A 27,089-nucleotide genomic window follows, 5' to 3' on the forward strand; every position below is an offset into this window, starting at 1 on the left:
TGCACAGGATAAAAATCAGCTCTGTGCGGAAGACACACGACATTTAAAGACAAACACAAATATAATGCATACATGAACAGGTGCATTAAGTATGTTGTAGACAATATAAAGAACCTTGTTATAAAAATTCGGAATAACTGATTCGATTGTCCTACATTTGTTCATGAAGTAGTGTAAGGTTCGGAAAACGTGGCCCGGTTTCCAGGTTCAGTATTAAGTTTGTTCCTTTTCAAGACTTAGGTGTTGAGTGAGGTTTCATACACACTGTGGCGCTGTTGGCTAAGAAAACCGTCCAGAAATCTGTGTGATGTAAAAGAAGCCATTACTGTTCATTGGTTTATGAAAGGCATTGCATGCACTTCAGACGCAGGTCTCTTTATAGCAAGAATTTATAGGAAGAATAAGTATTTTCTTTCATTTTTTTTGTACATTTGTCTTCAGTGTGTATAACAGAAAAACGCGTGGCGGTCCCGTGGTTTGGTTGTACGAATATTACAAAAGATTGTTGAGTATTTCCCGTTATCGCGTTGGATAATAGCCACCAATTTCAATGGAATCGTGTATTACTGTGCACATCGGAAGAAGGTATGTGCCGGTTATCGTATTTTTGTCTTTTATGTGGGGTAGAGCACTTTCTGTAACCCGCTATTCTATTCCCGAAGAAATGCAAGAACGGTCTGTTGTTGCAAATGTAGCCGCTGATTTGGGACTCGATGTTAGAAGTCTGTCTGAGCGCGATTTGCGGCTTGATATCATCTCTAGCAAGAAATATCTGGATGTCAACAAAGACACTGGAGATCTGTTCATCTTAGAGAAGATAGACAGGGAGCAGTTATGCGGTTCCAAGGCTACTTGTTCTTTGAAAATGGATGTGATAATCGAAAGCCCACTACAAATATTTAACATTGAATTAGAGATTACAGATATTAATGACAACGCGCCTCAATTTCGTAAAGAAAATATACAACTGGATATTTCTGAATCAGCTTCACCAGGGAAAAGATTTTCTCTGAATAATGCGCTGGATCCGGACGTGGGCTCGAATTCAGTAAGAACATACAGTCTGAGTAAAAGCGACCATTTTACTATTGAGGTTCAGACGGGGCGAGACGGTTCAAAGTTTGCTGATTTGGTGTTGAAGAAGGCTTTGGATAGAGAAGAGCAGGCTGTTCATAATTTAATACTCACCGCTATAGATGGCGGAGCCCCTCCACAGTCCGGCACTGCCAGCATCACCGTCCGTGTTCTCGATATGAATGACAACGCCCCTCAGTTTGATCAGCAAACGTACACTGTGAACATAACAGAAAATTCCCCAATAGGGTCACTCGTCATTAAGTTAACTGCAATTGACTTAGATTTTGGTTCCAATGCAGAGATCACTTATTTTTTCAGTCCTTATACGTCTGAAAAAACACAGGAAACCTTTAGTATGAATTCAGTTAATGGAGAAGTTAGAGTTAAAGAAATAATCGATTTTGAGGAAGTGAAAATGTTCGAAATACACGTAGAAGCGGAAGACAAAGGTTTGAATTCAATGTCAGGACACTGCAAATTAATTATATTCATAACTGATATCAACGATAATTATCCCGAAATTTCAATTAAATCTTTTAAAAGTCCCATAAAAGAAAACGTTACACTTAATACTGTAGTAGCTCTCATCAGTGTAAGCGACAGAGATTTTGGGGAAAACGGTAAGGTCGACATTTATCTGGCCGAGATATTACCCTTTGTGCTTCAGAAATCATCAGAGAATTACTATGCCCTGCTTGTCTCTGAGCCCTTGGATCGGGAAAAGGTGGCAGAGTATAACATCACTTTTGTTGTCAGTGACAGAGGTTCACCTCCATTAAGAAACAATAAAACAATCATCCTGGAGTTACTGGATGTAAACGATAATCCGCCGCTTTTCCCCAAGAGTTTCTACACAATTTCAGTAACAGAAAACAATGAACCAGGAGCTATCTTGAGCTCTGTCACTGCCCTTGATCCCGACCTCAATGAAAACAGGTATCTCGTTTATTCCATTCTGGAGAAAAGCATCCAGAATATGTCTATGTCTAAATATTTTTCAATTAATTCAGAGACTGGCAACCTTTATGCACTCAGGTCTTTTGATTATGAGAAAGAGAAGGAGTTTCTGTTTCACGTGGATGCTAAAGACTCTGGAGTTCCCCAGCTGAGCAGTAACACAACTGTCCATGTCCTTGTTCTCGATCAGAATGACAACAGTCCAGTTATTGTTTCTCCATGGCGCGAACAGGGATCTGTAGCTGAAGAACTGATCCCGAGATCTACAGATAAAGGATACCTTGTGACGAAAGTGATTGCTATTGATGCGGATTCTGTACAGAACGCTCGGATTACATACCAGTTTCTGCAACTTAGTGACTCCAGTTTATTCAGTCTGGACCAATACAATGGAGAAATCCGAACGAATAGAATGTTCAGTCAAAGAGATTCTCGCAAACAAAGGCTGGTAGTTCTAGCGAAGGACAATGGGGAACCTGCCCTCTCTTCTACAGTTACTATCAAGTTATCAACAGTGGACCCAGTTTTGAAAGCTTCATCAGGGTCGATTGAAGTACCAGTGGAATATGATTTGTTTTCTGATTTAAATCTGTACTTAGTGATAGGATTAGGCGCAGTGTCATTTCTGTTCTTGATAGTTATATTAGTTATTATCATTGTAAAGTGTCAGAGACCGAAGCCAGTTGAAGAGCCTCCTCCCTGTAGGAACAGTTTCCCCAGCCTCAGGAACTCTATGAACTCTCAGATAGCGGACTCCACCTTGATCTCCAGCGATGCCTACTGGTACAGTTTGTTTCTAGCGGAGACACGGAAGGGAAAAGTGGTTGTTAGACAGACTGTGCCGAACGGGGCTGGATACATCGTTTCCAGTATACCAAGGAGCACAGGACTCACAGAGACAAGTGACTCAGCAGCGTCAACGCTACAGGTAAAAACGTAATATGCTTTTTTCTCAGGTATATTAAGAATTACCATTTTATTCTCTGTAAAATATGTCCATGTTTTAATGTTGTCATTGTATTTTTCCCCCCATTGTACCTAGTAATGTAATGTATGGTCATACCAGCATACCAGTCATACCTGTATGTGTGCCCGATCCCGTCCGATCTCAGATGATAATAATAATAATAGTTGCTTACACTTACATATAGCGCTTTTTCTGGACACTCCACTCAAAGCGCTTTACAAATAATGGGGACTCCCCTCCACCACCACCAACGTGCAGCATCCACCTGGATGATGCGACGGCAGCCATAGTGCGCCAGAACGCTCACCACACCCCAGCTATCAGTGGGAACGAGAGCAGAGTAATGAAGCCAATGCATAGAGGGGGATTATTAGGAGGCCATGATTGCTAAGGGCCAATGGGAAATTTGGCCAGGACGCTGGGGTTACACCCCAGAAACACCTGGGATTTTTAATGACCACAGAGAGTCAGGACCTCGGTTTTTACGTCTCATCCGAAGGACGGTGCCTGTTTACATTATAGTGTCCCCGTCACTCTACTGGGGAATTAGGACCCACGTGGACTGCAGGATGAGCGCCCCCTGCTGGCCCCACTAACACCTCTTCCAGCAGCAACCTTAGTTTTTCCCAGGAGGTCTCCCATCCAGGTACTGACCAGGCTCACACCTGCTTAGCTTCAGTGGGTTGCCAGTTGTGAGTTGCAGGGTGATATGGCTGCTGGTCATATGTTAATGATTAGATGCTAATCAGGCTTGGGCCGGGTCAGTACTGGGCAGGGCGACATCTTGGGAGCACCCGATGGTATGCGTTACAGAGCCGGGGTAGCTCAGATGGAAAGGGCGTCTAGCCCCTGACCGGAAGGTCCCGAGTTCAATCCCAGGTAGGGGAAAGCGATGTAGCTTGCTCACTTTCCTTCCAGACGGTTCCCAGCTCCCCTCAGCCTGCTTTCCAAATGTGTATCTGGGGTTAATCCTTGACCACATCATCTCCAGTGTCGGATGCTTGAGAAAAATGATGGCCCTTGCCCCCCATTCCCCATGGGCCTTTATTGCCTGAAAAGTAACCTACCTACCTAGTAATGTAAAGCAACTTCCATTAGTACTGCCGTTTATAAATGAGCAATGCGGTGTTAGTATCATGAAGAAATTAAAATTAGCATATTAATCGGTGTAAAAAGGTTATGTTTTAGAATGGTAATTTATTCGTGTCTCACGTTATACTCTTTCCGTCTGCAGTCATAGTCAATTCACATTTTTCGCTCCACCTTGGACTCCTAGTGACATTGTTAGTACTCTTTACTGGTTCTATGACTATTTTCCCGAGGTCTTTTCTCCTTTCGGATGTTATGACACCTCCGAGTCATGGCTGACCGTTGCCTTCCGGGACCTGAGTGGACACTATGGGCTTTTAACAACGAGAAAAAAATGAACGCACTAGGCATTTTCACTGAGAAGTGAATTTTGTTCCACAAAAAAAAAAAACGTTTACGCATAGTACCCCTTTATAATTATACAAAGGCCTAAATAGTAAGATGTCGCAGCAGTTACTGCCCCCCTCACAATATATTATCTTACATCCTACGACGAAATGCAGTTTTACAACAGAACAATTATGTAATAATGTAATACTGGATGTTTTTAAATGTCTATGGATCCTAGAGCGTTTTATTGACTTCACTCACGCAGAGTTCATGGTGCAGTTCACTGTGAGGTTTCAACGGTTTCGAAATGAGTATATATTCAAGGCTGTCAAAAGCTTTGAAGATTGTGTTGCGTGTTATGTGTTTTGGAAATTGACTTGAACGACAAATGGTGTAAAAATATTTTGCATTTTGGGTTAGCTTTAAATGTATTCTGTTGCACTGATATTCCACATATTGAGCCGTATCCTTCTACTTGGATCCTTCTCTTTGGATCCTTCTCTTTAAACTGATCTCATTTCGTAATATACATTTTTATTGTGTTTTCATAAATGTGCGTGTACGCATAGAAGCGTTGACATTGTGTTTCTATCGTCTTTCTAGTTTAGATGAGGGACGTTTGCAGATAATGTATTCCTGCAAAAATTACATAATTGTAACAAGTGTAGTACAAGGAAAAAAGGAAACGATATATCGTTAATTTATGGTACGTGTGTTATGTAATGCTGTGTTTTTATGACAGCTTTGCAAAAACAATTATTTTGTTAAGGTGACAAGGCACCCTGACACCTTACTTAGTATCTTGACAATACTTCTTGAGTATTGTCCTCCTAAATGTTTTTCCATAAAATCCGTTAGTGCACAAAATAAAAAGACAATGTGTGCGGAAGACGCAGATTTAAATATATATTTATAGGTCATGTCTTTGTACAACAACTGAGTTGATACATTATACTGTACAGTTCTGTTTAGTACATAAAACAAACGCTTTACAAAAATTAGGAGTGTTCTAATTTTGTTTCTAAAGCAGTACGAGCTTTATAATATGTGGCAAGATAATCAGATCCTACGAATTTAGGTCCTTTTTTAAGACTGGGTGAGGTTTCATACACACTGTGTCGCTGTTGGCTAAGAAAATGGTCCAGAAATCTGTGTGATGTAAAAAACCATTACAGTCCATTGGTTTAGGATAGGCATTGCATTCATTTCAGACGCAGGTCTCTTCATAGCAAGGGTTTTACGGGAAGAATTAGACTTTTCTTACATTATTTTTTTATCTGTCTTCAGCGTGAGAAACACAAAAACGCCTGGTGGTTGGTATGTACTAATATTATAAAAGATTGTTGAGGATTTTCTGTTGACGCTTTGGATAATAGCCCCGCATTTCAATGGAATCGTGTATTTCTGTGCACATCGGAAGAAGGTACGTTCAGGTTTTCGCTTTTATGTCTTTTATGTTGGCTAGAGCAGTTTCTGTAACCCGGTATTCTATTCCCGAAGAAATGCAAGAAGGGTCTGTTGTTGCAAATGTAGCCGCTGATTTGGGACTCGATGTTAGAAGTCTGTCTGAGCGCGATTTGCGGCTTGATATCATCTCTAGCAAGAAATATCTGGATGTCAACAAAGACACTGGAGATCTGTTCATCTTAGAGAAGATAGACAGGGAGCAGTTATGCGGTACCAAGGCTACTTGTTCTTTGAAAATGGATGTGATAATCGAAAGGCCATTACAAATATATAATATTGAATTAGAAATTACAGATATAAATGACAACGCGCCTCAATTTCGAAAGGAAAATATACAACTGGATATTTTCGAATCAGCTTCAGCAGGAAACAGATTTTCTATGAATAATGCACTGGATCCGGACGTGGGCTCGAATTCAGTAAGAACATACAGTCTGAGTAAAAGCGACCATTTTACTATTGAGATTCAGACGGGAAGAGACGGCTCTAAGTTTGCTGATTTAGTATTGAAGAAGGCTTTGGATAGAGAAGAGCAGGCTGTTCATAATTTAATACTCACCGCTATAGATGGCGGAGCCCCTCCACAGTCCGGCACTGCCAGCATCACCGTCCGTGTTCTCGATATGAATGACAACGCCCCTCAGTTTGATCAGCAAACGTACACTGTGAACATAACAGAAAATTCCCCAATAGGATCCCTCGTCATTAAGTTAACTGCAACTGACATAGATTTTGGATCAAACGCAGAGATCACATATTTTTTCGGCCCATACACATCAGAAAAGACACAAGAAACCTTTAGTATGAATTCAGTTAATGGAGAAGTTAGGGTTAAAGAAATAATCGATTATGAAGAATCGCGTGTCTTCGAAATACACGTTGAAGCGCAAGACCAAGGGACTAATTTAATGTCAGGACACTCCAAATTAGTTATCTTTATAATTGACATAAACGACAATTATCCCGAAATCTCAATTAAATCTTTTACGAGTCCAATAAAGGAGAACGTTACTACAGGTACTGTAGTAGCTCTTATCAGTGTTAGTGATAGAGATTCTGGGGAAAACGGTAAAGTCGACATTTATCTGGCCGAGATATTACCCTTTGTGCTTCAGAAATCGTCAGAGAATTACTATGCCCTGCTTGTCTCTGAGCCCTTGGATCGGGAAAAGGTGGCAGAGTATAACATCACTTTTGTTGTCAGTGACAGAGGTTCACCTCCTTTAAGAAACAAAAAAACAATCATCCTGGAGTTACTGGATGTAAACGATAATCCGCCGCTTTTCCCCAAGAGTTTCTACACAATTTCAGTAACGGAAAACAATGAACCAGGAGCTATCTTGAGTTCTGTCACTGCCCTTGATCCCGACCTCAATGAAAACAGGTATCTCGTTTATTCCATTCTGGAGAAAAGCATCCAGAATATGTCTATGTCTAAATATTTTTCAATTAATCCAGAGACTGGCAACCTTTACGCACTCAAGTCTTTTGATTATGAGAAAGAGAAGGAGTTTCTGTTTCACGTGGACGCTAAAGACTCTGGAGTTCCCCAGCTGAGCAGTAACACAACTGTCCGTGTCCTTGTTCTCGATCAGAATGACAACAGTCCAGTTATAGTTTCTCCATGGCGTGAACAGGGATCTGTAGCTGAAGAACTGATTCCAAGATCTACAGATAAAGGATACCTGGTGACGAAAGTGATCGCTATTGATGCGGATTCTGTACAGAACTCTCGGATTACATACCAGTTTCTGCAACTTAGTGACTCCAGTTTATTCAGTCTGGACCAATACAATGGAGAAATCCGAACGAATAGAATGTTCAGTCAAAGAGATTCTCGCAAACAAAGGCTGGTAGTTCTAGCGAAGGACAATGGGGAACCTGCCCTCTCTTCTACAGTTACTATCAAGTTATCAACAGTGGACCCAGTTTTGAAAGCTTCATCAGGGTCGATTGAAGTACCAGTGGAATATGATTTGTTTTCTGATTTAAATCTGTACTTAGTGATAGGATTAGGCGCAGTGTCATTTCTGTTCTTGATAGTTATATTAGTTATTATCATTGTAAAGTGTCAGAGACCGAAGCCAGTTGAAGAGCCTCCTCCCTGTAGGAACAGTTTCCCCAGCCTCAGGAACTCTATGAACTCTCAGATAGCTGACTCCACCTTGATCTCCAGCGATGCCTACTGGTACAGTTTGTTTCTAGCTGAGACACGGAAGGGAAAAGTGGTTGTTAGACAAACTGTGCCGAACGGGGCTGGATACATCGTTTCCAGTATTCCAAGGAGCACAGGACTCACAGATACAAGTGACTCAGCACCGTCAACACTCCAGGTAATAACACTAAGAAGTGTTAAATTGTATAAAGTTGCTTTCCATTTAAAAAAAGTATTGTTTGTTATGGGACTTTCTTGTTCTTGTTCTCTAAAATTGATAACAAACATTAAAGTACAGTTTCTTTAGGTTTTTGCAATGAATGTAGTAATTGTCTAATGTTCATACCTGTCAGTATTTCATTTAATATGTTATACATGTCAGAATGGCAGGTTACTGGAATTAGTCAATGTAAATTTTCAATTTAATGCGCACAGTTGACAGCATTACAGTCAAATGAAGTTTAAGGTTTTGCTGCATGATATTTTAGATGTAATTATGCATATATGGGTGTGGAGCAGATGATAACAATTTCTTTACAAATTAAGTAGATTTACACTTTGAAATGATTATACAGAAGTCTTCATTGCAATACTTTGCTTATAGGATATTCTGGACTTTTTAAATTGAGATTATTCTTTTAGTATTGTGTTAGTTGTTATACAGTCAGTGAGGTGATAGTATAGTTTTTTTATGTTGCAGTCATCCTGTCACATTACAAGTGAGCAGGATTGTTCTTAATTGCATGTAATGGTATCCATATGTAATTGTAATATTTCAAAGATGTTTTTATTTTTCCCATTGATTTACCAACCCCAAGTACCTTGCCAGTTTGTAGCTATCCTTTTATACAGAAGGCTCTGCAGAAGGATTTACATTAATAGCAGCAATGCATCAATTACAATACAGCACTTTACCAAGTTTTTAATGTTTGCCTGCTAACTTTATGCTGTCAGAGCTTTTAAGCAATTCCATTACGTGGCAGTGACATACCTAGACACAAGACATTTCACTACAGTACAAATCAAGACACAAGCACCTCTGTTCATGTTTGTTAGTCAGATATTGGAAGGGTCAGTTTTATGCAGGAGAAAAAGGTTAAATGCTCAGCACCTTAGATGATGGAGGGCTTCTCCTGTACCACTGATATCATCCCAGAGTGGATTAATCTCATTAAGACTAATAGTTTCATGGCCGTTGTGGATAGAGACTTGACATTATTATGTTTCATTAGTGGGTGGCATTGTGGCCCCAGTGGTTAGCTTTGTGGCATGGCAGTGTTGGGTCCCGGGTGTAATTCCTTGGGTGCTATCTGCTTGGAGTCTGCATGTTTGTCCTGTGTTTGTATGGGATTTGTCTGGATACTCCAAATTGCTCCCACAGTCTAAAGACATGCTGGTAGGTTAATTGGACCATGTAAAAAATTGGCCTCAGAGTGAGTGTGTGTATTTTTGTGTCTGTGTGTGCCCTGTGATGGACTTGTATCCCGCCTCTCGCCTGTTGCTTTCTGGGTTAGGATCTGACTCCCCCCATGACCTTATACAACATAAACTGGTTTAGAAAATAGATATGTTGGAATTTCAGTGTTCGATAAGCACCCTAACAGTAATTAATCTTGGAACTGGCTTCATTACTCTGTTCTCCTCCCCACTGATAGCTGACACGTGGTGTGTGTTCTGGTAGACTTTGGCTGCCGTTGCATGGTGGTGATGGAGGGGAGTACCTATTACCTGTATAGCGCTTTGAGTGGAGTATCCAGAAAAGAACTAAAGAAGTGTTTGGAATCATCATCATCAGTAGTAGTAATAATTAGACACGCAATTTTGCTAATTGTGCTTGACAGACAGAGGAATGTCTGACTGTCTACTGATGATACTGTATACACTTCAGATGAAGTTGTGGCAAGTAGAAAGGCTCAGATAGTTCTGGGGAAACTCCAAAGTCCCTGTAATGTCAATTTCTCAATGAATAGGATGTGCTTTTCTTGGGATGTGTGTAATCCTCTACACAGGAACCCCTTGAGCATGATCCTAGGCAAGGTTTTGAATTCCTGATAGCCCACAAAATAAAAATCATATTTATTTTTGGGCTGTTACTATCTTTGTAATGGCCCCCTAAAATGATCATGCTACCTTTAAAAAGAGATCCTTACTCTGTATGCTTATTCCCCCATTCTTAAAGAAATTCAGAACAGTGGTCATTCCTCAGTGCTACATACTGTAGTTACAACAACTCAATACTTCACTGTGCTTGAGGATTTGCCTTGTTGTTATGGAAGGTACGACTTTGTTCAATTATACAATATGAAATGGTATGTCCATGCAATTTAAGATTAACAAGCATTGAAAGATATGACACTCGAGGCCTTCTAATCGGGAAATACTTCATAAATTAAGTATGTAGATTTGTGCCTTGCTTGTGTAATGAGTTTACTTTGAAAAGAAACAAAAATATCAAAACATTTCTTATACTGTATAATCCTCTTTTGCACTGCTTTTCATTTATATGCCTTTGTTTAAGTGTTAACACCAATCTATTTTGTTAATGGAATTAATTTTTAGCCAATAATTTAGAGTGCATAACAAGAACTATTTAAACTCTTTTTTGAAACTGACAGTTGTAACTCATAAAGACAACAGGAGCGTTAGCTTTGTGCATTTTAGTCTTAGCCTCTCGTTGTTAATTTAAGTTTTTATGTAGTTTATGATCGTGAACTCATGGTGTCGCTGTCCACTAGTAAAAGAAAACTGGCTTTGCTTCGCTGCATCAGAACAACCATTAACAATCCTTTCAAAACCACCATCTTTGCCGTACAGAAGAAATGGTGATGGCAGTATAGGTCGGTTTGGTCAGATATTGCTTTTCTTTTCAATACTGGGTTTCGAAAAGAGCATTGGGAACTCTTGGTCGCTTTACCATGTGGAAATATGTCTTTTTAAACACTCTTGCAAGTACGATTTTTTCTAAGCATTGAAACAATGGCACTGAATTTTACAAAGAGGTATGTTACAGTTTTATTGTTGCTTTTTATGACCTGGAATGGTGCATATTCTGTAATTCGCTATTCGGTTGCCGAAGAGCTGGATGAAGGCTCGATTGTTGCAAATTTAGCTTCCGATTTAGGACTTGACGCAAAAAGGCTGATAGACCGTGATTTAAGGATTGATTCAGCTTCCAGCAAGCAGTATGTGGGAGTCAATAAAAATACGGGCGACTTGTACATAAAAGAGAGAATAGACAGAGAGCGTCTCTGTGGTAACAAAGATAACTGTTTTCTTAACCTCGACGTTATAGTTACAAAACCCCTTAAAATACAGAGTATTGAACTGGAGATTATTGACGTGAACGACAGCCCTCCCTATTTCGCCACAGATCCTATAGAAATAGAAATTTATGAATCTTCTTCACCAGGCGATCGCATTTCGCTAGACAAAGCGATAGACTCCGACGTCGGGAAAAACAGGGTTCGCGCATACTATCTAAGTGAAAGTGAATATTTCGATATAGATGTCCAAAAAGGGAACGATGGGTCTAAATTTGCTGAACTGGTTTTGAGAAAGGCACTAGACAGAGAAGAAGAATCTGTTCATAATTTAGTACTCACCGCTGTCGATGGTGGAGAACCGTCTCATTCTGGCACTGTAAGCATTATTGTTCGTGTTCTAGATACAAATGACAACGCCCCTCACTTTGATCAGCTAACCTATAATGTGAGTATAGCTGAAAACGCGTTAATTGGAACTATTGTGGTAAAGCTTAATGCTACAGATGAAGATAAAGGATCTAACGCAGAGATAGTTTATTCATTTAGTAGACATACAACCGACAGTGCACAACATAAATTCGCCTTGAATCCCAATAACGGAGAAGTCAACGTAAAGGGGGAATTGGATTACGAAGACACTCGTGTTTTTGAATTATACGTTCAAGCTAAAGATAAAGGGACGTATTCAATGACTGGACAATGCACGGTATTGATACACGTAGCTGATATAAATGATAACTCTCCAGAAATAACAATAAAATCTCTTTCGAATCCAATCTACGAGAACGTGACTGTAGGGACAGTGATTGCTCTTGTCAGTGTGTCCGACAGGGATTCTGGAGAAAACGGCAAAATGCGCTGTGAGATTCGAGAGAGGCTTCCCTTTACGCTCCAAAAATCCTCAGAGAATTATTACGCACTTCTTGTGAAGGAACCGTTGGACCGAGAAACCGTTTCAGAATACAACATCACCATTATCGTGGCAGATGAAGGGTTTCTACCTCTGTCAAGCAACAAAACCATCCACTTAGAGCTCCTGGATGTGAATGACAATGCCCCTTCCTTTGGCACATCTGATATCACCATTTCAGTAGAGGAAAACAACGCTCCCGGGACAATATTTAACTCTGTCAGTGCTGTGGATCTGGACTTAAATGCAAACAGGCACATCAGGTATTCAATCCTGGATATTAAAAGCAGAAATAGTTCTGTGTCTAAATATTTTTCCATTAATCCAGAAAACGGCAAAATTTACGCACTGCAGTCTCTTGATTACGAAGAGGTAAAGGCTTTTCGTTTTTGCGTCGAGGCTGTGGATTCAGGAGTTCCGCCACTCAGTAGCAATGTTACAGTGCACATAATTGTTCTGGATCAGAATGACAACAGTCCGGTTATAGTTTCTCCTTGGCGTCCACACGGCTCTGTAGCTGAGGAACTGATCCCGAGATCTACTGATAAAGGATACCTGGTGACCAAGGTGATCGCTATTGACGCAGATTCGGTACAGAACTCTCGGATTACATACCAGTTTCTACAGATCACCGACTCCTCTTTATTCAGTCTGGACCAATACAACGGGGAAATCCGAACAATGAGAATGTTCAGTCAAAGAGATTCGAATAAACAAAAAATAGTTGTTCTCGCAAGAGACAACGGAGAACCTGCTCTCTCTTCTACAGTTACGATCAGGTTATCAACAGTGAGTCCTGCTCGGAAAGTTTCGGCAGGAACGACGGAGGTACCAGTGGAATATGATTTATTTTCTGAATTGAATCTGTACTTACTCATCGGCTTGGGAGCGGTGGTGTTTCTTTTCTTGATAACTGTCTCAGTTATCATTGTTCTGAAGTGTCAGAGACCGAAGCCAGTTGAAGAGCCTCCTCCCTGTAGGAACAGTTTCCCCAGCCTCAGGAACTCTATGAACTCTCAGATAGCGGACTCCACCTTGATCTCCAGCGATGCCTACTGGTACAGTTTGTTTCTAGCTGAGACACGGAAGGGAAAAGTGGTTGTTAGACAGACTGTGCCAAACGGGGCTGGATACATCGTTTCCAGTATTCCAAGGAGCACAGGACTCACAGAGACGAGCGATTCAGCGACTTCAACTCTCCAGGTAAAGAAACTGGAAGTCTGACACTATTCATTATATTCATTTTGAGAAAAAAATGGCAAATGACCTTTGTATAATTATTTGTATAATTATTTTTGAATGAATCATGAGGATTGTTTGCGCAAATCAAAACGCTACACTGCGTATTTCACAACATATCGTTTTTGTATAATGTAAATTATGAGATGTACAGTACCATCATTTTAGAAGTGAATTTAATTCTGAACTATAGATGGCAGTGCTTTACATTTTATATAATTACACAAACCTTGTGCATAGATTATGACTTCATCTCTCAAATGTATTTGATTTTAAATTTAAGAGTATCTTTTTCTACTCATAAAATGAAACACAGATGAATTAACCTGATGATGGGTACAAAGCAGCGTCGTTTGAAATCAGAGTAACCTTGTTCGATGGTTTACCAAATATAAGCAGTCTAGGACATCCCTTCTTCCAAATGAACAGGAAAAAACAGAAAAAAAAACTCAACTGGATCTATTGTGAATAGTTTTGCTATCTATGTGGGGTTCATACGGACACTGATACGGAGTTGTTTTGAAGTAATTGTAAACTATACACCATACTTCGTACAGTACCTCTGAAACTGAAGTGACAGATGGATATTATGTACTTAAGAAATACTTATCGTATTATATGATATTACTGAAACATATTATTACTTTGCTAAATATAAAATACATATAAATCCCAAGACAAACTGTACATCTGACTGTATAGAGTTGAAGTTTTTTATTCAGCTTTACAGAATTGCTTGCTGATAGAAATATTCGAATGCCTGAGGTTCAATATGTTCATTGTTTTCACCTCTTTTTAATCACTAAAGAGCAAAAGCTTCCCTATTTCTAGATTTTGTCATCTAATATACTAAAAGAGACTTTACTTTCTGATGTTTCCTGTATCCTAAACCGAAATTTCGTTTCAAATGCGGTATCATTACTACTCATAGAAAGATGCTGTTATTTTCAAGTGCGAGTTGTAGTGAGCGATGCTTGTAGACGCATAGTGTCGCTGTTCACCACCAAAATATTTTTCTAGAAAAATTGCAACGACCCTTAGCATTTTTCAGCAGAGAACCGGGCAGTTTGCAGATGCATGTACATGGGGAAGATAAGCACATTTCACAAGAAATGTTCTCATTAGATTTTTAATCGGAATTGGCGATTGATCATTGAGGACACATAACATATCCTCAGACTGGAAACTGGGGCCTTGGGACCTGACTGATTTGTATCCGAATTTCCTGAGGTGCGGTTATTCTCTGTACTGACACAATGCTTCTCGATTTTACACCGTTTAAAGGAGAAAGGTACGTGCTGTATCTATTGTCTCTTTCTTTGCTGTCAAACGTGGTACATTCTTTGATTAAGTACTCAATTCCAGAAGAAATGGCAGAGGGGTCAGTTGTTACAAATATCGCTACTCTTCTGGGACTTGATATGAGCAACCTAGCCAAACGCGAGATGCGACTCGATTTCACCTCTAGCAAGGCATATATAGATCTCAATAAAAACAGCGGGGAGCTGTTCATAAAAGAGAAAATTGATAGAGAGGAGTTGTGCGGACCCAGGGACTCATGCTTCCTGAATCTGGAAGTTATAATTAAAAACCCATTAAAGATTTACAGCGTCGAAATAGAAATAACAGATGTGAACGACAACTCACCCGTTTTTCCAATAAATAATATTGAGCTGGAAATTTCCGAATCGGCGTCACCGGGAGACAGGTTTTCTCTCGACAAAGCCACAGACAAAGATGTAGGCAAAAATACGGTCCGCACATACAAGCTGAGCGAATCTCCACATTTCTACATAGAAGTGCAGACACTAGACGACAGCTCCCGAGTTGCTGACCTGGTGTTGAAAAGAGCAATAGACCGAGAGCAGTATCCAAATGAGCATTTAATTTTGACTGCTGTCGATGGGGGAGTTCCCGAAAGGTCCGGCACTGCCAGCATCACCGTCCGTGTCTTGGATGCTAACGACAACGCCCCTCAGTTTGAGCAGGCAATCTATGTAGTAAACCTAACGGAAAATGCGGCAGTTGGGACTGTTGTACTTAATCTCAATGCTGTGGATTTAGACGATGGATCGAACGCGGAGGTTGTGTATTCATTTAGTAAACACACGTCCGAAAAGGCCCGGGAGAAATTCATCTTGGATCAGACAAAGGGAGAGATTCGGGTTAAAGGGGAAGTGAATTACGAAGAAATCAATATGTTTGAAATGTATGTTCAAGCCAAGGATAAAGGATCGAACCCAATGATGGGTAACTGTAAAGTGGTAATACACCTGATCGACATGAATGATAACCACCCTGAGATCAGTATTAAATCGCTGATGAGCCCTGTTCAAGAGAACGTTGCTGTAGGTACGGTCGTTGCCCTGATCGGGGTAACTGATGTGGATTCAGGTGATAATGGCAAAACTGACTGCCGCATCTCTGAAGACCTGCCTTTTACACTGAAGAGGTCTTCGGACAGTTTCTATGAACTTGTTGTTGCACAACCGCTGGATCGGGAGACAGACCCGGAGTATGAAGTCACTCTTATGGTTACAGACAGAGGGGTGCCTTCTTTGTCAAGTAATAAAACCTTAACTTTGAAGTTGCTGGATGTCAATGATAACCCACCGACATTCGAGAAGCCTTTTTACACAATATATGTACCTGAAAATAACGCACAAGGGGAGCTTTTAAGTTCTGTGGTCGCCCACGATCCAGATTTAGGAGCAAACGGCCATTTGACATATTCTATGTTGGAAAAAGAAGCCATAAATGTGTTGGTATTCAAATACTTCTCCGTGAACCCGGACAACGGCAACATTTACGCACTGCAAACTTTTGATTTCGAGAAAGAGAAGGATTTCTTTTTCTATGTTGAAGCCAAGGATTCAGGGGTTCCTCCCCTCAGCGGTAATGTCAGCGTCCACATTATTATTCTCGATCAAAATGATAACAGTCCCGTCATCGTTTCGCCATGGCGCGCACAAGGTTCCATAGCTGAAGAGCTGATTCCAAGATCGGCTGACCAAGGTTACCTGGTGACCAAAGTGATCGCCCTTGATGCAGATTCAGTGCAGAACTCACGGATTACATACAAGTTTCTACAGGTCACAGACTCTAAACTGTTTAGTCTTGACCAGTACAACGGGGAAGTTCGGATAATGAGAATGTTCACCCAGAGAGATTCTTTTAAACACAAACTTATCATCTTGGCCTGCGACAACGGTGAACCCGCTTTGTCCTCTACAGTTACTATCAAACTGTCAACGTTAAACCCCGTTGCAAAAGCTGTCTCGAGCTTGAATGAGGAGCCTTTGGAATATGACTTGTTTTCTGATTTAAATGTGTATTTGATAATCGGTTTAGGTTCCGTTTCTTTTCTGTTTTTGATAACTATATTCGTTATTATCGTGCTCAAGTGTCAGAAACCAAAACCTGCAGAAGAGCCTCCTCCCTGTAGGAACAGTTTCCCCAGCCTCAGGAACTCTGTGAACTCTCAGATAGCGGACTCCACCTTGATCTCCAGCGATGCCTACTGGTACAGTTTGTTTCTGGCGGAGACACGGAAGGGAAATATGGTTGTTAGACAGACTGTGCCGAACGGGGCTGGATACATCGTTTCCAGTATACCAAGGAGCACAGGGCAGACAGAGCCAACAGATTCCACAACATCAACACTACAGGTAGGGGATGTTCTGCTTTTCTGTACTTAAAGAAACAAAAGTCCCTTATCTTTCCTGGCCTTTTGTCCAGGATAGGTGAAACAAATGGATGATATGTTTTCCCTATCATGTACTGGCAATAACAAATTAATTATAGTTACCAGACAAATGTTCTGTAGTAAGCATAATACAGTTTCCAGTTACCAAATAAACTCCTGAAAGCATGGAATAATCCATACATTTCTGTCAAAGGTTTCTTTTCACGTTCCTCTTGAAACAAATTGATATTTCTTGAACCTGTATTTCTTTAATGGAAGGAAAGAAACATTACCTTATGGCCTAAAATAGTTGCAACTGTGAAAACAAAATCGTTACATTTTTAAATGTTTGCATGATGTAGTAGTGATGTTTATCCTGGTCATTCTTTATATGATATGATTCAGGACATGGCTTTTAATTGTGAATGACTCTGCTCATTGTAACTACAGAAATAAATAAATTAAGTTAAATAATTACTAATAATAATTGTTGTGATCTAGCACAAGTGTGGTAATCATCATGAAATGCTTTAAAGACAACACAACCAGCCCTTTTATATCAAGGAAGATGCCTTCTTCTCAGTACACATTACCTGGATTTAGAGCAATAAATTTATTAGAGAGCTGTTTGAAACCCTACTAAAACGGTGGTGGTAATTTGAAAATAATGTAGTTTGTACTTTGCTGTTACACTTTTAGTACAGGACTGTAAACATATAATGTGAAAGACCTACAGATGAGCAAGTGGTATTTTAGGATGGACGTACAGTTTTATTTATACTTCCTGCTGTCTTGCTTTCTCAAAATCTATTATGTTACAAAGTGTAGGCAAAAGAAAAAGTCATATTGTAGCACAAATAAGAGCTGCTGTTTTTAGGCCTTGACCTTTTAAAAGCCAGAAGACTACAAAATTAATTAGGTGTCTGGACAGAAGTATTGTTTACACTACTAAACTACAGTCTGACAGTCATTATAAATAAGATTTAACATGACTAATTACATGATCTTCACTTGTTTTCTGAGTGGTGTACAGCCTCTGAGGTTAAGTTTAGTTTATAAAGTCATTTCTTTTGCAACTGAGGTATTTTTTAAAGTTCTTGTGTTGCAGTTGTACAATGCAGTGCTTGGTGCTGTATGTGGTACAGTGCAATTTCCTTCTAACATTTGCTTTTTGTGTTGACAACATAAGAAAGCAGAAAACTTCATTTGTATCCTAACTTTATTATTTAAATAAGCAAACACACCAGAAAGTTAGGATAAATGTACTGGATTGCAATGACAAGTTGTGTTCATTTTTCATTTTTCACTCATAATGGTAATAACTGAATCTATCTTCATTTGCCAAATGTTTCAATTGGAAATTTGTAATGAACATTGTTGGTGGAGAAAATTTTGGTTCATTTTCAGGTCCCAGGTTTTATACCATCCTTCTTATACTGTACATTGCTGCTGGAATGAATTGTTGGGCAAACCTCATTATGTTTATTAGTCATTTCTTGGGTTTCATACTTTCAGGGCAATGGTATTGTTACAGATAGAAGGTTATGAAAACAGAGAAAATCACAAAATAACCAAATGGATGAATCCATAAGTAAAACAAATAATTATAACCATATAATATGGAATATATAACCCAAATATAATTATATATAATTTAACTATATAATTATAATCCCCAACTTGTAAATGATTTTGCCAAGAATAAGCCAGAGTGGTTAGTATAATTAGATTTAAGTTCTTTGTTCTCTGACACAGCTCATTCTGCCACACTGGAATCAACAAATATTTATTCATAATGATAACACACACACCAAACTACACACAACATAAACATACAACACACTTGTTACGCTCAGCGCTGGTCCTGGGCATAGCTAAAGTAGGGGACCACCTTCGGCCCTGAGGCAGCCAGGGGGCCCCTCAATGTACAACACAACTGTAACGGGAACTTGTCCAGGCGCCCATGAATATTTATTTCTACATATCCTTTCTACAAAGGTTTCAGTGTAGTACTTGGTCAGTTATGATTTGCTATAATTTTAAAGTGACAGAGGTCCTGTTTATCATTTATTGTTATTAATGTTCTATTTATGACTTTCAATGTTAAAATGCCTTATCTTTGTAAAATGTGTGCTTTGTGCTTTTGTTTATGAATTATCTATTATGTGTTTTTCAGAGCTGGGTAATAACTGATTTTTAGCTTCATAATTCTTTTATTTAATTGTCCTAAATAGTAAAATAAGTTTGGTGTGGGAGCTGATAATAGTAGTGTATGCATAAATCTTGATCTAGAGAGGCCCCTTTCCAAGATCTTGCCTAGGGCTTCCAAATACCAAATTCCAAATAGGGTTATGCTGTTTTACAAATTTACAAACAAGGGTCCCATAGGCCTAGCATCCTAACCACCCAGAAAAAAATGCAGACATCTACTAAATTTTCAAACTCATATACTACCTACAAAGGCTAAAAGAAGAGATAACCTACTTTTTAAACCAAACAGAATACAACCTTTGGTTAAATCTCTCTCTGCAAACCAGTTGCCATCAGAACTTATCTCCCTATTCTTAAAGTGCACCTACTAACCAGGAGAGACCAATTTTTACCACAGGATTCTTTAGCTAGGAAGTCAGAGTTGCTTAATAACCACAGTCTGATCTTTTTTGGGTGACCTGAAGAAAGAACTCTTACCTTCCCTCTCTTTTTTCTCTTGTCTTCCTCTTTCTGCTTCCTTCCTCCTCTCTCCTTATTCCCCTTTCTGACCCCCTGTTTTATGCTGTGTTCCTGAGCTGTTGATTGACACTTAATCACTTACCCAGAACCTAATTAAGCTAAACCATGGTAAACTTTACAAGTGCTTTGATCACTGAATCTGGGTCCCCTACATCAGCAAACACATCATGAGATCTGGAATGTTCTGTAAGAAATTTTTAATTTTATCTTGGCGCCTAGGAACAAGACAAAATGTTTGCTGTTTTGCTACTGTTTTCTTATATTCTTGTGAGAATTGAAGCGTTAGCCTGAGGCTGAAGCATTGTAAGTATAACAGAAATTCATTATCTATAATGAAAACTTTTAATTTCACACAGCAATGAGAAGCCTAAGGTAAGTGGACTCAAGCATTTTTTGTGTTTAAAGTTAAAAAGATACAAAAACTTTATTTCTAGGTAAAACGTGTATTGAAAATGCAACTGACACTGAGAATTCAAGAGAGATCCGAATTTATGTTTAATAATACACACAAAAAACATGTATGCATTGCTTATGGTTTTGCCTTAAATTACATTATTTTATTCATATATTTGGATGATATGCAACTTACAATAAAATATAATCTATAGCTCCCAAATTAATATTCAGTACAATATCTTTCACTTTTACTTTTAATTATATTTCAACACATCTACTTGAAACCCCTTTTTTTCTCAATTTCAAAAACAGACCACATCCTTTAAAAACATGACATTCCTGCTTAGTTGATAGAGGATTTATTTGTCACAAAGTCCTATAATAAGGTATATCTTGTGGTCTATAAATACAAAATATTCTTCCTTATGTTAGAATTTGTAAAATTGAACTGAACTATATGATATAACTAAACATGATTCACGTACAATTTGTAGCAACATCATGCACAGAGGCACAATAGCTTTATAGTTCAGTGTTTGGTTCCTGGAACTTTTGGTTTAATTTGCTGTTGTATGGGGAAATTATGCGTTGAATATAACATTAAGTCACATTCTGGAATAATTGGATAAAATGATTCTGCTCCTATGTTAGATATGTTCAGTTGTTTCTTTACAAAACAAGTATTGGTACATCAGATGTTTGACTTTCAGAATTATTACATCAACTTTCAGATTTTTGAAGAAACTAGAGCCAAAATATTGTACACTCCACTTTGAGAGAAAAAATGAAAGTGAATTTTGTAAGATTTTATGCCTTTGGGAAATTCAAGACCAAAAGGCCTGAAATCAAAACCAAAATCTTAGTGTGTCACCCTTTCTTGGAATTTTGGATTGTATTATCTAAAAAGAACATAAAAAGAATAATTACAATATTGGTTTTATTTGGCAGAGGCTCAGGATTAAGTGGTAGACAGTGTTCAGGTCAGGACTAAGGTATGTTTCTGATCTGTCTGCTTCCTAAGTGCCTGCTAGATATTTCCATGACTGCACCTAGTGCTAGTGTGTGTCACTGTCTCTGAACACTCAATTCACAAGCACTGAATGATAATTCATAAAGGGCAAAAAAACTACAAACCTGGATATGAAACACTATTCTGCATGTTTATATATACAGTATATGCGTTTCCTCTTATTTTGCAGATATGAAGTGTTTTGTTTTATTCACAAGATTAAACCACTGTGATGTGACCTAGATATCTGCCACAGTTATAAAAAGCACTTCTAGCCACCCTCCCACATAATCCAAAGCATGGAACTGACAGGGCTTCTGAAATGAGGCTAATAACTCACATAAAAAACTGAATACCAGCAGCAGCAGCACCAGCGTATTTTCACAACCTGAGAGGGTAAGCACAGGCCTCATGAGGAATTCCACCTTGAATGAAGTGCATGTAACTGGCTTCATTGAAAGTGGAAATGGACTTTTATCCTCCGTAACTAATTTATTTTTATTTTTCCCCTTGTTGGCAGGAATCCAGCAGTGGTTTCCCATGAGGCCAGCTTTCCTGGTGGAATCTCATCAGCATGAATCCGTCAGCAACACAGAAAAAACCTCCCCAACTGACACCAGTCCCGAGGGCACCAGTGATGTGAACCACCACCTCTATGCCCCTGTCATCCTCCCTGAGTGCTCCTGACTGATATGTCCTACCCACCTTCAAGCATGACTCTGCATGGCTATAGAACCAGAATGGGCTCATTAAAAACAATATCGAAACACTCCTTGACTGGCATCTGCGCCGGCACCTCAAGAAATAGAGGGACAGTATGAAAATGAAAAAAAGCTCATTGATGTCCTTGAAGAAAACTCCATCCCAAAATCGCAGGAAAACTTGTCTTCTGAGAAACTGCAAAATAGAAGGAGAACAGAAAAAATGCCTTTTACTGTGTTCTGGTAGGTCCTACCCATGATGGGTAGCGCACTAAGGAAAAATATATGGCACGTAGGACTGAGGAGCTGTTTTATAGCCTAGCTTTTGTAACCCCATATTTTTATCCCTGTTAGTATTCAAAATCTCTGTGCTGTTGTTATCAGTCACAATCTTCACCATTAATTTCAGTGATATCTGACATTAGAAAAATGTTCAAGAATGTTGTCTTAAAAATGGGATCAGTTTAGAACACAAAACACATATGCTTCGTTTTCATTAGGTAAAAGGCACCCATAGCCTAAATACGTTTCCTTAAAATAACTCATGATTTAAATATTTGTAAACAGAACCCATTTACATGATTGAATTGACATCTTGAATTATATGTAGTAATGAAGGTAAAGGTCACTCAGGATTTAATCTAAGTAAAAAGCCATTTTGGTGCACTATTGTTAAAAATACTTCAACTAATTCAGGAAGGTATGATTTTTAGTTGTTTCTGATTTTTGCATAAGCAAACTGGATTTGGACAACTTTGTAGCTAGATATGATACCTCAAGCCAAATCATTCAGATTAACAATTCCATGGTAACAAGTCTCTTTTTATTCTCACACTGTGAAAAATGGCTTAGAAATTTTAATTTTTAGTGAATTAAGCCACTTGAACTGATCTTTTTACTTGCTGTCGAAGAGGTCTTCAACCTACAGTAGTCATAAAATGTTTTGAATAGAAATTACACATTGTGAGAACACGTTAATGTATTTGATGTGTTAATTTAATCTAGGTTTTTATTTAGGTTACATTTATAGATAAAGCAAAAGTAGTGTTGAATTTTGTGCAATGAATTAAGCACTGGCCACGTTTTAATGTTTACATTTATTTTATAAAATGTATGACTGAAAATAAGCAAAAATTATTGACTATATAACTTTTAATGCTGCTTTGTGTGTAAGCTTTTATCCAAGTGCTTTGTGTAAAGTATTATATTAGTGGTACAATACATAGTCTGCTTTTTACATACTGATAGTATATTAAAGTATCACACTGCAAGTGAGGTGACCCACATCCTTACATGTAACCAAAATAATATAAATTGTAGAACTAGTAGGTCATTTGATTCTCAAGTGGGCCCATAGCACGAATTTCTGTAAGATGAGGAAAAGACTAAAAGCAAAAGGAGACTACAAAGATGAAGAATGAATCAAATATCTTCCACATACTAAATCTGGGAAAACTGTTTTAAATTTGCAATAAAGCTTAAAATAATTTAGCTTAAGAGCTTTTAACATACATCCAATGGAACCTCTAAATTATCAAGTGTACATTTTCTCTCCCAAATATATCTGTAATTCTCAGGTCTGCTATTGTCTTTTCAGTGTTCATTACTGTCATTCTGAAATTGGTATTTAAATACTTTAGCTGGTGTGATATGTAATGTCCCAACTGATGTTTATTTTCTTATTATTTTTACATTTTCTTGCAGTATGTATGGCACAGAGTGTGGTTTATTTCCGATCCATTTTGTAAACAATATGCATCAAGTGTTCAATGACTCTGAGCCTGTTTCTATAACCTTTGACCCCCTGGGATGGGAAGCACAGTTAGAATATCATGTCAAAGGCCTTACGTTGTAAGCAAGGTAAAGAGGGATTCTGTTTTAGATAGTTAGCCTTTGCAATTTCTGATGGAAATTGTCTTTAAAAAGAGCATCCATTAAGTTTTACAGGGTGCAAGTGAATATTGGAAGATGTCCTGAAAGTAATTCCTATGAAACAAGATTCAATGAAGTGTTATTATTTTCAGACTTATTTTCCTTGTGCATCGAAGGGGAAAGAGAACATTCCCTGAAAGCCAATAAATACATGACAGATGCCTCTACCCTCTGGTCTCATGAATATCAAGCTTTACACAGAGGTTCCTTATATCTGTTCTAAAATCCCATGTTAGGCCTTATCAATAATAAGGAACTTTTTCACTTTCAGTTCTTCAATATCTGTGGAGATTATCTCAAGAATTAAATATTTGTATGTCCAATTATACTTTAAGGGCATTTTTTACTGTTAAAACAATAAATGTACTGTATATACTTGCTCATTGTTATTCTATATGACAAAATCCATACTTATGTTTTATTTATTGCCTGTGATATTAACTCTGAATTTATTTCAAGACATTCAATATCTGTACAGAATGCAAAGTCTATGGTATATGAATTAGGTAAGCAGTTTTTACCACAGGAACTGTAATTAGACTCCAATGAAACATGCACAAATAAAAAAGGAAGGCATTGATTTGGGAGGTTAGGATATTCATGTATGGAAATAGTGATTTTTTTCTTTACCTTTTTGTCTTGCACAATGCAGCCTTACACTCTTTATTCTTTAAGAGTGTCTCTTTTGCAATAGTTTTCTCCTTGATTCTACTAAATACAAGACACATGAGGAATATTTAAGTATTGTATGTATTTTACTTATGCCTTCAGTTATATTTTCCGGTTAATTTTTTCTGACATCTGTTTTGATTTTGATTTTTGATTTGGAGCCTTTTGGATTTTGAGTTTTGCATTTCTATGGAAAGGCAAAGGAGAGATTAATTAAACATGCAACCAGCTGTTTATTTTCTGGGCTAATTCTGAGACATCACAAACATCGACCAACATATCTGGACCCACTTGAGAAGAAATATTTAAAGCCTCTATCATCATATAATTATTAGATAATGTATTCTACATTAGGAAACATTGTGCTGTATGTCTTGTGTTTTTCCTGAAATGCAAATAGACATATAAATTAGCGGCCTCTCATTGAGATAGTTTTAACTCATAGCGTATCTGAAACATTCTGTAAAAAAAGTCAATTCTAAGTGCATACAAACGCTAGACAACAATTCTGAGGGATTTAGAGACTTTTATATCTAATTTCAAACTTGAAAGAAACACAATAAGTAAATAAAATAGCTTCTTTCAGATAGCTAATGAGTTAAAGCTATGTGACTAGGATATTTATTTTAGGCATATCAATGACAGTTCAGGACTATGACCATGGGTTTGCTCTGCACTGACATTATTTTCAAAAAGGTGTTGGAGCGCAGGTTCATATGTAGGTTAAAAGAAACATTTAATCCGAGTACATCTCACATTTACCAGCTTCTTAATGTGTTTACTAGGTTTTTACTGGATAATATATTTTGAACCACATTTCTCTCCAATCTGAATTGCTTGGGGTGAAATACTGGTAAGGTGTGTGCTATAGGCCAAAATAAATATATATATATTGTTGTGCTTGTGTCTCTGTGATTAAGTATTGGGTGATTATTTGTTTAATGATGCTGCCCACTCTGCATGGCATTTTATCATTATTTTTGTAATGAAGGTTGGCACTGTCTCCTGAAGCAAATGAAGTATGCTAGTGAAATAGAGCAGGAGTGTGGGCATGGATTGCTTTCTGGTAATGCTGGATGGTGTTTTGCTTGTAAATACTGAAGTGTGAATAAAAGCTTTCAAACGAATACTCTTTTGTTAGTATTCTTCCCTCTGCATGAAAACAAATGCATCAATCTCAAATTCATTATCTTAGAATTTAGGAACGTAAATTCTTAAAATTTAGGAATATATGTAAATAGTTCAGACTATCGTTCTCTTTCTGTCATTGTTGTAGTCAGCAGACATTTTATAAACAAAGAATTTATCTAAACTGGTTTTCACATGCCACATAATAGAAGAATAGAAATAAAATAACTAATAGGAACATTAGAACCACGACTAGCATTTCTAGGACATCAGATCTTTAGGTTTCCTCCTCTGTGGTATTGTACAGTGAACAATTGCAATATCTTATCCTTCCCATGTAAAAAGTTCCTTTCAGGTTTTCCCCCTTTCCTTCTGTTTTTATTTACCAAAAGCAATAAAGCATGTGTGAATAAGGTGTTAACCACTACACAGCCAACAAATTGTTTGTAGTAACATTTTATAATTCATGAGTCAGCCCATTTTTATAACTTATTTTTCTTAATTGTGACAATTTTACATTTTCGACATGATATCGTACTAAATTTAAGCGTGAAATGTGATATATATATATACGATTAAATAATGATCAGAGCTTTGTAATAACTGCAAAAGATACAATAAGGAGAAAGATTCAAACATTTAACCTATCCTCACTGAATAAAATGTATTACAATTGGAAGTTAATGGTGTAAACCATTTTCAAATAAACCTTAGGACACTGAAGAACTCATTTTAAAGTCTGAATTACAACCCTTTATTAATTTGGCAAAAATCCCATTGAACACAACGAGGTAAGTTTCCATATAATATCTCAAGACCTTTCAATATTCATTTTTTTATCATTTTCATCAAAAACCTACAGCTATAGAAGAACAGTTACAATGTATATAATAAACAGAACTGGTATTTAATGTAGTAGCTATATTTAAAACACCTAATGATGATTTTTACTTTTAATATATAACATATTGACAAATAACAATTTCGATTGAAATAATGCCCAGTTTGTCATACATATGTTATACATATTTAGAAAACAATATATGTCTAGTGCTAGCCAAATCTGCTGGTCTGCTTTAATGTTCAGCTGTCAGCTTGTTGTATCTCAGGACCATGGACAGCAACCAGCGTCTTGCTGCTCCGTTGCCATAGCAACACACAGTTAACATACCCAGACAGAAAAACGCTTTGCTTTAAAGCTGATCCCTTTTCCATATCCAGGTTACAAAGCACTCCCTGCAACTCACAATTGGCAACCCACTGAAGCTAAGCAGGTGTGAGCCTGGTCAGTACCTGGATGGGAGACCTCCTGGGAAAAACTAAGGTTGCTGCTGGAAGAGGTGTTAGTGGGGCCAGTGGGGGGCGCTCACCCTGCGGTCCATGTG

General features: G+C 38.1%; 1 protein-coding gene and 1 long non-coding RNA gene across 10 annotated transcripts in view; one reads left to right on the plus strand and one right to left on the minus strand.

Annotated features, from left to right (window-relative positions):
* Positions 1-15,214, minus strand: part of LOC148650530 (uncharacterized) — a 38,146-nt gene extending 22,932 nt beyond the window's left edge. Inside the window, exons 1-4 of the long non-coding RNA XR_015926148.1 lie at positions 15,102-15,214; positions 13,090-13,286; positions 6,447-6,550; positions 1,189-1,292 (exon numbers count right to left, since the gene is read on the minus strand). This is a non-coding gene — a long non-coding RNA (uncharacterized LOC148650530). The remainder of the gene's footprint in view (positions 1-1,188; positions 1,293-6,446; positions 6,551-13,089; positions 13,287-15,101) is intronic.
* The window catches only part of LOC148650531 (protocadherin alpha-C2-like), a 48,147-nt gene extending 22,444 nt beyond the window's left edge, over positions 1-25,703 (plus strand). For 5 of the 9 annotated variants that reach the window (XM_088604410.1, XM_088604414.1, XM_088604411.1 and 2 more), the window contains exon 2: positions 21,795-25,703. In XM_088604410.1, coding sequence (XP_088460536.1) covers positions 21,795-21,818 — 24 coding nt within the window. In that variant the 3' untranslated portion in view covers positions 21,819-25,703. The other 4 variants (XM_088604409.1, XM_088604408.1, XM_088604413.1 and 1 more) reach the window with 4 other exon arrangements.
* The last annotated feature ends 1,386 nt before the right edge of the window (positions 25,704-27,089 follow it).

Source organism: Lepisosteus platostomus, chromosome 13 (assembly GCF_059453375.1).
Source record: "Lepisosteus platostomus isolate fLepPlt1 chromosome 13, fLepPlt1.hap1, whole genome shotgun sequence".
Lineage (NCBI taxonomy): Eukaryota > Metazoa > Chordata > Actinopteri > Semionotiformes > Lepisosteidae > Lepisosteus > Lepisosteus platostomus.